Source organism: Theropithecus gelada, chromosome 4, assembly GCF_003255815.1.
Source record: "Theropithecus gelada isolate Dixy chromosome 4, Tgel_1.0, whole genome shotgun sequence".
NCBI classification, from domain to species: domain Eukaryota; kingdom Metazoa; phylum Chordata; class Mammalia; order Primates; family Cercopithecidae; genus Theropithecus; species Theropithecus gelada.
Window position 1 is genome coordinate 98,430,365 of NC_037671.1, and position 10,906 is coordinate 98,441,270.

The following is a 10,906-nucleotide window of genomic DNA, read 5'->3' on the forward strand; positions in this document are numbered from 1 at the left end:
TGAGAAACCACTGAAGAAGAGGTTGGGGCATGGGGTCAGTATATCTGTGAGGTTTCCAACAGGAAAGAGATGGCATGCTCAAAATAGATGATTTGAGGAAGATTTGTTTACATAGAGATTGTGTAAATGATGCTCCTGACTATGTAAAGGATACTCCTGACTTCTAAATCCTGACATTATCATCAAAAATAGGAAGTTTTCTAAGCTTACAGTTGTAGTAACACTGACATTTTCATTTGAGAACACTCAGGCATAATTTGAGGAATCGATGCTGACAATTCTAGTGCCTCCTGAAAGATGTAAAAGATTTTTGTTGTCATGTTTTGCTATGAGGAAATATGTAGAATAGGCACATGATGTTTTATTGATTTGATTCATTACTGTTGCTAGTTTCTGGAATCTTGCCAGAAGGCTCCTCTAGGTTCTACAGGTGTTTTGTGTGTGTGCTGGGTGCTGGCTCCTATGGTTCCTTATGGATGTTTTCAAAAAAGCTACACCACTTGACTTCTCTCTTGTGACTCTTCCTACCATCATTTATTACTACTTCCAAGTGCTGAAAGTTTTGCTTTCCTAGTGCTCATAGCTCTGGGAGCCAACCTTAAATGGTCTAGGAGTTTTTATAATTAGTAGCCCCACTGAGCAATCTGACTGCCTTCATGAGGACTACATGAGTCATCTACTTTTATAAGTAGGGTATGAATATTCATTCAGATCATCTCTCAGCTTCCCACAGCTGTTCCTCTGACCCTAAACCAAAATCCCAAACAAATTCACCTTCCTGCTTTCTCCAGCCTTGTTCTTTTTCTTCCTAAGACAGATCTACAGTCTCTTTTGCTGGACTATCAGCCCTAAAGTTTCCATCATTAGTTCTTGCAGGGACTCTTATGCCCCAGGGTTCCTAAGGGAAGTTTTGCATATTAAAGTTCCTACTATAACCCTAATTGCTACATTCTTGGTTTTCAAAAATAGGTGGTTCTCAAAATTAGAACTTTTCAGCTGAGTAATCCTCACTTTACAAATACACATTTAAGAAATTGTAATGTCTTTTAAAAGTCTATTTCTTCTGGAATATGATTGAAATTGGCCTGCAAGATCAAATTAGATTATACACAGGGGCAAGATATATTTTCATTTATTAATTCCATAGGAATTAACAGAGGTTAAAGTGAGCCGAGATCATGCCATTGCACTCCAGCCTGGGCGACAGAGTGAGTTTCTGTCCCAAACAAAAACAAAAATTTAGTTATGGAAACTTCCTTTTTCAGCTAACATTTTTATAATGAAAAGGACTACTTTGAAATATATTTTTATGCCTCTTGAAGTACGCAAGTCTCTGGCTTTTTCTGAAAATCTGGATGCTGCATAAGGACATACACAGAACGTGTTGGCCAAATGTGACAACACAGATGGGGCAGTGTGTGGCCCATGTAGAGGTCAGCTTTTACTTTCTGCCTTTTCCACTTTTCAGTTCATAGGTTTTCTATATTCCTTTGTCAATGTCTGTTGGTTTAGGTTCCTTGGGCAAACACTTCCCAACTATCTTAGCTTTTTTTTTTTCCAGTGGCATTTTAGGGGAAGAAAGTGAAATTTCAAGAATTAAAAGAAAAATGTTAACTTCACTTGCCAGTGACTAATTAGGGGACTAAAAATGAGGAGTTTCCATTGGACTTCATCTAGAAGTTTGATTCTTAGTCTGTTTTCTAGTGGCTTCCTTAGTAAATTAAGCCTCCTCACTCTATCTGTTGGAAGTAGTAGTATTGGTATTAAACATTAATCTAAGAAATATGTAATGGAATTGCTTCGAAAGCAGTCCCCAAAACAAAACTCATTTATTGTAGAAAGAGATGCCTAACTTTCAGTTATTGAATATATACCTTGTTAAGTACTAGAAATTCAAGATGATTCAGTAATAACTGCTTCAAGATGATTCACTAATAACTGCATATCACTTATATTTGGGAAGATAAAACATGTACTTTTTTCCTTTAAATTTTACTTTGTTGGAAAGCAAATGAGTTGCTAAATATGTGCTGGATTTGGATTCAAATATTAAATTTAAGAATTTAAGGTTATTTGGACATACTTCTGTATACAGTTCCTTAAATGTTTTATGGTGCTTTTTTTAAGTAGAAAGGATTTTTTAAAAACTCAGTTAAAAAATTTAGTTACGGCACATGGACAGAGGGAGGGGAACACCACACACTGGGGCCTGTCAGGGGGTTGGGGGCTAGGGGAGGGATAGCATTAGGAGAAATACCTAATGCAGTGACGGCTTAATGGGTGCAGCAAACCACCATGGCACACGTATTCCTATGTAACAAAACTGCATGTTCTTCACATGTACCCCAGAACTTAAAGTATATTAAAAAAATGAGTTATGGCTCGGGCATGGTGGCTCATGCCTGTAATCCCAGCACTTTGGGAGGCCGAGGTGGATGGATCACCTGAGGTCAGGAGTTTAAGACCAGCCTGGCCAACATGGCGAAACCCTGTCTCTACTAAAAATACAAAAATTAGTTGCGCGTGGTGGCGGGCACCTGTAATCCCAGCTACTTGTGAGGCTAAGGTGGGAGAATCGCTTGCACCTGGGAGGCGGAGGTTCAGTGAGCCTAGCTATGAGGTAGCACCACTGCGCTCCAGCTCGGGGGTGACAGAGCAAGACTCCATCTCAAAAGAAATAAAAATAAAAATAAGAAAATAGCAAAGCATGGTGGTGCATGCCTGTAGTCCCAGCTACTCAGAAGGCTGAGGTGTGAAGATTGCTTCAGTCCTGGAGGTTGAGGCTGCAGTAAGCCATGATCACGCCACCACAATCTAGCCTGGGCAATAGAGTGAGACCCTATCTCAAAACAAAAACAAATTACAGCATATATATATATATATATATATATATATATATAAATTTTTTTTGTACAATGAAATGAATATGCATACCCTAATTATACAACAAAGATTGAGGAACTTAAACTCCTCGATCACATAGTATCTTGACAAAACTTTTTATTCTTAGAATCCCTTGAAAGTAGCTATTAGATGAAATAACAAAAACTTCTGATCAAGGTTTTAGCCCTTTTTATTGACCTTCTTTTCTTCATGATTCTCTCTCAAAGGATAAATTATATATTTCTTATATTTGAAAACATCAGATATCTAAGCCATATTACTATAGTCCTCAGAAACAATTCATTTCTTCAGCTCTTCATGCACAGCTGGATTGGTGCAGGCATTAGCTTGGAGCTCTTCTGTTTCTCCCTTGAAAGCAAACTCAGCAGACATTGGGTGTTCCTGGACCCCGGATTTCACAGCATGAGCTGCATAGTTAAGGCTGGTATTTTCACTCCAATGCCAGTAACCTGAGAAGGGGTTATAGAGCATTCCTACCACTGTTTGAACTGACAGACCATCTGAAAAAAAAATCAGAAAGAGTAGATTTAATAAATATTTTCCTTCCAATTTCCAAGAGTTTCATGCAACTCTCTGCATTAAAAATGCTGAGAATACACTAAATGGATAGGAAAAGAAGAAGAAAAAGGATTCCTAACTTAATCGGCAAATGTATTTTGTAACTAAGCACTAATCACAATTTAGTGCAGAACTTCAGTAAGTCGCAATTAGGACACATATTCCAAAGCAGTCTGCCTGGATTCAAATCCCAGCTCGGGTATCTATTATATGGTGACCATGGGCAAGTCACTTAACTTTCTAAATCTCAGTTTTCTTACATGTACAGAACTTGTATCACAGAACTGTTAGAATTAGATGAGCTATGTGTGTAAACTAGCACAATGCTTGGAGTTTGGTAGGTACTCAATAAATGTTAGCTGTCATTAAAAAATATGTGCCAACAGGAGATTGTCCCCATAACGCATCTTTAAAACATTTTTTTCCTACTTTATTTTCTTTCTTTTGTGTGTGTGTGTGTGAGACAGAGTTTCACTCTGTCACCCAGACTGGAGTGCAGTGGCACAATCTCGACTCACTGCAACCTCCATCCCCTGATTTCAAGTGATTCTACTGCCTCAGACTCTCAAGTAGCTGAGATTACAGGCATGCGCCACCACACCTGGCTAATTTTCTTTCTTTCTTTCTTTCTTTTTTTTTTTTGAGACGGAGTCTGCTCTGTCGCCCAGGCTGGAGTGCAGTGGCCGGATCTCAGCTCACTGCAAGCTCCGCCTCCCAGGTTTACGCCATTCTCCTGCCTCAGCCTCCCGAGTAGCTGGGACTACAGGCGCCCGCCACCGCGCCCGGCTAGTTTTTTGTATTTTTAGTAGAGACGGGGTTTCAACTTGTTAGCCAGGATGGTCTCGATCTCCTGACCTCGTGATCCACCCATCTCGGCCTCCCAAAGTGCTGGGATTACAGGTTTGAGCCACGGCGCCCGGCCATTTTTTCGTATTTTTAGTAGAGACAGGGTTTCGCCACATTGGCCAGGCTGGTCTCGAACTCCTGACCTCAAATAATCTGCCTGCCTCGGCCTCCCAAAATGCTGGGATTACAGGCATGAGCCACTGCGCGTGGCCTTACTTTATTTTCAACAAAGTTACTCACAGAAATCTTTAGAATTTACTACATCGCTATATACTGATAGTATTCCAAGTAAAATCAAGTTTACTGATGGACTTACATGAAAAAAAAAAAAAAACATAAGAAATATAGGAGTCTAAGTACTCAGTAGGAATACCAAATGCCAAATAAATGAACTGACAAGCACTATTACTTGACCGGAATTCATCACATAAATCGAGAGCTCACTCTGTGTAAAGCACAGCTAGGCATTTTAGAGAGTACAAAAAGGAGACATAGTCCTGCCTTCAAGTAGCTTATGGGCTATAAAAGGATGAAAAAAAAAAAACTCCAAAATAACCATGAAGTCATGCTGTAAGTCATATAAAATACATAAAAAAGTGATACTGAAGTTCAAAATATATGTAACCGTGGTGGAATCAGGAAAAATAATATGTAAGATAAGCTGATACAAGTAGGGCTCAATAGGGCAGACCGAGAATGTGTAAATAACAGACATTTGTGTCTCTTTCTTAAACAAGTGAGAACTAAACAGCCAAAAAGTATTCATTGATCATCTGTTATCCGCTTGGCCCTGGGTTAGGGGGTGACAGGTAAAAGAGAAGTGGTATCTACTACTTAATCCTAACTTCAACGAGTTTATGACCTAGTTGAGAAGATAAAACCAACATCCAAAAACATAGTGGCCTATTTTATTAAGTGCTAGGCTAAGTGTGTAATAATTACTGGCATATTAAAAGTTCAGTTAGGCCTGGAAAACTGGAAAAAATTCTCTTAATACTTACTTGATTCCAGAATGCTCTCTAGTGTTTCAGGTGAAACAAACTTCTCCCATGTATGAGTACCTTTTGGTACAATACCTGCAATTTGCTCTGAAAAAACAATTCCCAAGGCATAGGAAAGCTGTGTTTTGTTGATTGTAGTAATGAATAAAGAACCACTGGGCTAAAAGAAATGAAATTATATAGAAGTAAAATGTAAAAGGTTAAGTGTATCAGTTAAGTAAAAGCTAAGTTTCCCCCTCCCTCCTCCTTTCTTCCAAATAATCTGAGTGCTGTTAAAATATATATGTATGAATAAAATATAATTCAGCAAAATAGCATTTTTTCTTCTCTTGGGAAGTTCACTATAAAAGGCATTTTAGATGTACTCGGTGAGTATATACAACAGTGCTTACAACTCTTAAGATCATACATAATTATGATTTATATTTATATATTCTTTTGTACATACCAAACACTTTACAATAAAAATGAGATCAGGCTGCTTTTCCTTGTTACATGTCCACATTCACATTCTAACATATGTCAAAACAGTTTTCATTGTAAGGGCTGAGCCTGTCTTAATTTGTTTGTTACAGCACAGAGCTATACATCTTGTGCAGGGAAGTACTACCATTAAGTGTTCTCTCACTAAAACATTAATGATTAGGTTTGAACTGTTTTTGTTTTTATTTCATTTTTATAAAAAATATAAAGAGTGGCTGGCCATGGTGGCTTATACCTGTATTCCCAGCACTTTGAGAGGCTAAGGTGGGCAGATCACTTGAGATCAGGAGTTTGAAACCAGCCTGGCCAACATGGTGAGACCCCCATCTCTACTAAAAATATAAAAATAAGCTGGGCATGGTGGCAAGTGCCTGTATTCCCAGCTACTCAGGAGGCTGAGGCAGGAGAATCACTTGAACACAGGAGGTGGAGGTTGAAGTGATATATATTTATATAAAGAGAACAACATAAGCACTGGGATGAATGCAAAGGACTTAAAGGACTATTCAGTGTGCCATTTTATTTTATTTTTGAGACGGAGTCTTGCTCTGTCACCAAGGGTAGAGTGCAGCGGCACAATCTCAGCTTATTGCCACCTCCGCCTCCCGGGTTCAAGTGATTCTCCTGCCTCAGCCTCCCAAGTAGCTGGGATTACAGGTGGCTGCCACCACGCCCAGTTAATGTTTGTATTTTTAGTAGAGACAGGGTTTCATCATCTTGGCTGGTCAGGCTGGTCCCGAACTCCTGCCCTCATGATCCACCTGCCTCGGCCTCCCAAAGTGCTGGGATTACAGGTGTGAGCCACTGCGCCTGGCCTCAGTCTGCCACTTTATAGTAAATGTATTTATGGTGTTTCCTATGTTGCCTCACAAATGGCAAGGATATTAATGTCCCCTCTCTCTTTTATACATTCTCATTAGCCTGATGGGGAAAAAATGTCAAAGATTCCCTCCAAAATAATTACATTACTATAGACATATAGAAAGAAAGACAGAAAGAAAGGAGAGTTGCGAGAAAGAAATAATATATCTTAGATACCACTCTAAGCCAAAAATAAAAAAGACAAGAGGGGACCATGAAATACTGGAGTATGCCTTTAAATTAAAAACAAACATATCCTACACTATATTATCACACATTTTAACTTTCCTCTGTAAAGCTCCAGTATTCTAAAATATCTTTTTTTTCCTTTAGTGGCATGATCATAGCTCACTGCGACTTCAAACTCTAAAATATCTTAAGAATCACTTATAGGCCAGGCATGGTGGCTCATGCCTATAATTCTAGTGCTGAGGCAGGAGGACAGCTTGAGACCAGGAGTTCAAGACAAGCCTGGTCAACATAGCGAGACCCCCATCTCTACAAAAAATGTATTTAAAAAAACTGTCAGGTATGGTGCTGAGCACCTGTAGACATAGCGATTTGGGAGGCTGAGGCGGGAGGATCACTTGAGTCCAGGAGTTTGAGGTTATAGTGAGCTATGATGGTGCCACTGCACTCTAGCCTGGGTGACAGAGGAAGACCCTGTCTCTGGAAAAAAAAAAAAAAAAAAGTCACTTATGAATATCTAATCTGTGTTCTACAAACTCACGCTCTAAGGAAATGGTGGTAAGCAATAGTCATTTTCAAAACATAGGTTTTACACTGAAGCAAAAATTAGTTTTAAACCCTACAATGCCAGCATCCCTCATATGTGTCAAAGAACCTCCATTCATACACACTGACTGACATATAAAACAAGAACTAACAATCAATTAAGAAGTTTTATTTGGAAAATAAGAGATAAGCCTAGTAAAACTCTACTTAAGAGGAAACAAGGGCGAGGCACAGTAGCTCATGCCTGTAATCCTAGCACTTTGGGAGGCTGAAGTGGCGGGATCCCTTGAGCCCAGGATTTAGAGACCACCTGGGCAACATAGGGAGAACCTGTCTCTACAAAAAAGTAAAATATAAAATTAAAAATTAAAATTAGCTGGACATGGTGTCATGCACCTGTGGTCCCAGCTACTTGAAAGGCTGAGATGGGAGCATGGCTTGAGCCCAGGAAATGGCTGCAGTGAGCAGTGATCTTGCCAGGACACTCTAGCCTGGGTGACACAGTAAGACCTTGTCAAGAAAAAAGAGGAAACACCAAGAAACTGTCACGGATTGAAGAAGACTAAGGAGAAATGACAACTAAATACATGCAGGAATCTGGTTTGGATCCTGTAACAGCAAACTGATATTAGCAAAAAAAAAAAAAATTTAACAAGCTCTGTAGTGCAGTTAATAAGTACAATGCTGATGTTAATTTCTTAATTTTGAGAACGGTACCATGGGTTATATATAGGGCTAGAACTATAATGAGGTAAGTGAGGTTTCTAGGGCACAGAATTGAAACAGGCAACCCCTTTCAGGGTGTGCAAGTGCAGGGTCAGCACCTGAGAGGGGCTGTCTCCTGCAATTTCGTGCCCCAGGTGCCTCACTTGACTCATCCTAGTTCCTACCCTTATGATGTGAGATGTTAACCTAAGGGGAAGACAGGCGAAAGGCACACTGTACTATCTTTGCAATTTTGCTATAAATTTAAAATTACTTAAAAATAACATTTTTTTTTTAAAAAAAGCTCTATTTCGATAAGAGCTAAGCATTTCATTCTTTTAGCTTTTGACTTTAGGTTGTCACCTCCTAAATATGTGAACAACAGAGTCAGTATAGTAATAATAATAATACTTCAGGGGGATTTATTAAAAGAAAACTTAGAACCACATTCAGAGAACGAAGTCTGTCGCAAATTATACTATATAAGCATAGTAAGTAGTGGAGAGAACCAAACTTGGAGTCAAACGGTCTGGCCTTAAGCCCCACTTACATGCCTAGTGACCTCTGACTTCTCACAAATCCTGAGTCCTCCTAGGTGAAAGGATATGATAACAATACCTGCCTCTCCTTCCTCACCTAGTTATAGGTAAGATCCAGTAAGATCATATTTATGAAATATTCTTTTATAAGCTATAAACTATTATGCATTTACCCCGTACAGAATTACTTGTTATTTAAACTTATGATAATAATTATTTTTATTGATTTTTAAGTATTCACCCAAATCAATTTCTTTTTCTTTTTTTTTTTTTTTTGAGACAGAGTTTCACTCTTGTTGCCCAGGCACAATCTCAGCTCACTGCAACCTCTGCCTCCCAGTTCAAGTGATTCTCCTGCCTCCGCCTCCCGAGAAGCTGGGATTACAGGCATGCGCCACTACACCCAGCTAATTTTGTATTTTTAGTAGACACAGGGTTTCTTCATGTTGGTCAGGCTGGTCTCGAACTCCTGACCTCAGGTGATCCACCCGCCTCCGCCTCCCAAAGTGCTGGGATTACAGGTGTGAGCCACTATGCCTGGCCTCAAATCAATGTCTTATAATTGTCATTCAATATCTATTAAGTATTTAACCCTGACTACACCAATGGAAAAATACTGCTATAAGTGTATGGTTTTCCAGTGTTCAGCACCAATATTTTTCTTTTCTTTTTTTTTTTTTTTTGGAGACAGGGTCTCACTCTGTTGCCCAGGCTGGAGTGCAGTGACGCAATTTCGTCTTACTGCAACCTCCACCTCCTAGGTTCAAGCGATTCTTGTGCCTCAGCCTCCTCAGTATCTGGGATTATAGGCGTGCACCAACATGTCCAGCTAACTTTTTCTATTTTTAGTAGAGACGGGGCTTCACCATGTTACCCAGGCTAATCTCGAACTCCTGGCCTCAAGTGATCTGCCCACCTTGGCCTCCCAAAGTGCTGGGATTACAGGCGTAAGCCACCATATCCAACCAGCACCAACATTTTCAAGATCCCTGGACATCCAATATACTAACAGGACACAGGAAGACCCCGGTAGTAAGGGAAAACCGAGGGGTACACGAAATCTACAGCAGAGATGCTGTCCCCTTATCCAGGCTTCCTGGTTTCTTCTCTACTGTACCTTGCCTGCTGGACTGCTAATGCATTATGGACCATTTTATTGCTATAGATACATATACACACACTCAGAAGAAGAAACCAAGACATAAACTCCATAAGCCTTACTTTTAACACTTGACAGCAGCACTGTAAAAATGTTTCTAGATCAATCACATGTTCTACAACTTCAGAAGCTACCACAGCATCAAATGTTTCTGCAGTCTCTTCCACAATCTCTTCCAGGGAACACACTCTGTACTCTATTCTCTTATCCAGGACGGGATCAAATGATTTATGGCACTGTGCTGTTTTAATGTTCTCATCCACAGGATCGATTCCAATAACTGAAGCCCCAAGCCGCCCTATAGGCTAATAGCATAAAAAGCTGTTACCCTCAGGAAGAAAATAGAACATATGTTAGCAATAAAAAGCTTATCAAAAATGAAACAAGATTAACCATGAGGTGATAAATACTGGACATCATTTATGGATACATGGAAATTCATATACATTTTCTCTAGTTTGTACACATTTGAAATTTTCCACAATCAAACACTTAAAGGTAAGAAGAACAATGAAAACAACAAAAAGCTGATTAAAAAAAAAAAAACTACTCGAAGACAGTGAAAAAAATTTTGTCTATGTACTCTAGATACATTTGCTTGCATATAGTACAGTATTAACATATTTAAAGTGCAATAAATATAACAAGCCATTGAAAAAACTGCAATCATTTTTGAAATACTCAAATTTTCTAAAGAACAATCTTTTCTCAAAAGTTTTTTTTCTATGACTAGAAATGATTTTTCATAACTAATTCTTCTCTCAGCTTTTGTATTTAGTCATTTCCCATGACATGCCCAAGTTTTTAAACACAGGTTGGCCAGGCACGGTGGCTCATGCCCATAATCCCAGCAGTTTGAGAGGCTGAGGTGGGTGGATTACCTGAGGTCAGGAGTTCAAGACCAACCTGGCCAACATGGTGAAACCCTGTTTCTACTAAAAATTAGCCGGGCATGGTGGCGGGAGCCTGTAATCCCAGCTAGTCAGGAGGCTGAGGCAGGAGAATCGCTTGAAACTGGGAGGCGGAGGTTGCAGTGAGCTGAGATGGTGTCACTGCACTCCAACCTGGGCAACAACAGTCAAACTCTGCCTCAAAAAAAAAAAAAAAAAAAAAAA

The 10,906-nt window shown here is 39.4% G+C and overlaps 1 protein-coding gene across 1 annotated transcript in view; it reads right to left on the reverse strand.

Annotated features, from left to right (window-relative positions):
• Positions 1-2,983: 2,983 nt before the first annotated feature.
• COQ3 (coenzyme Q3, methyltransferase) overlaps positions 2,984-10,906 on the reverse strand; it is a 24,694-nt gene continuing 16,771 nt past the window's right edge. Inside the window, 3 exon segments of the mRNA XM_025382352.1 lie at positions 2,984-3,404; positions 5,310-5,469; positions 9,854-10,096. Coding sequence (XP_025238137.1) covers positions 3,184-3,404; positions 5,310-5,469; positions 9,854-10,096 — 624 coding nt within the window. The 3' untranslated portion in view covers positions 2,984-3,183.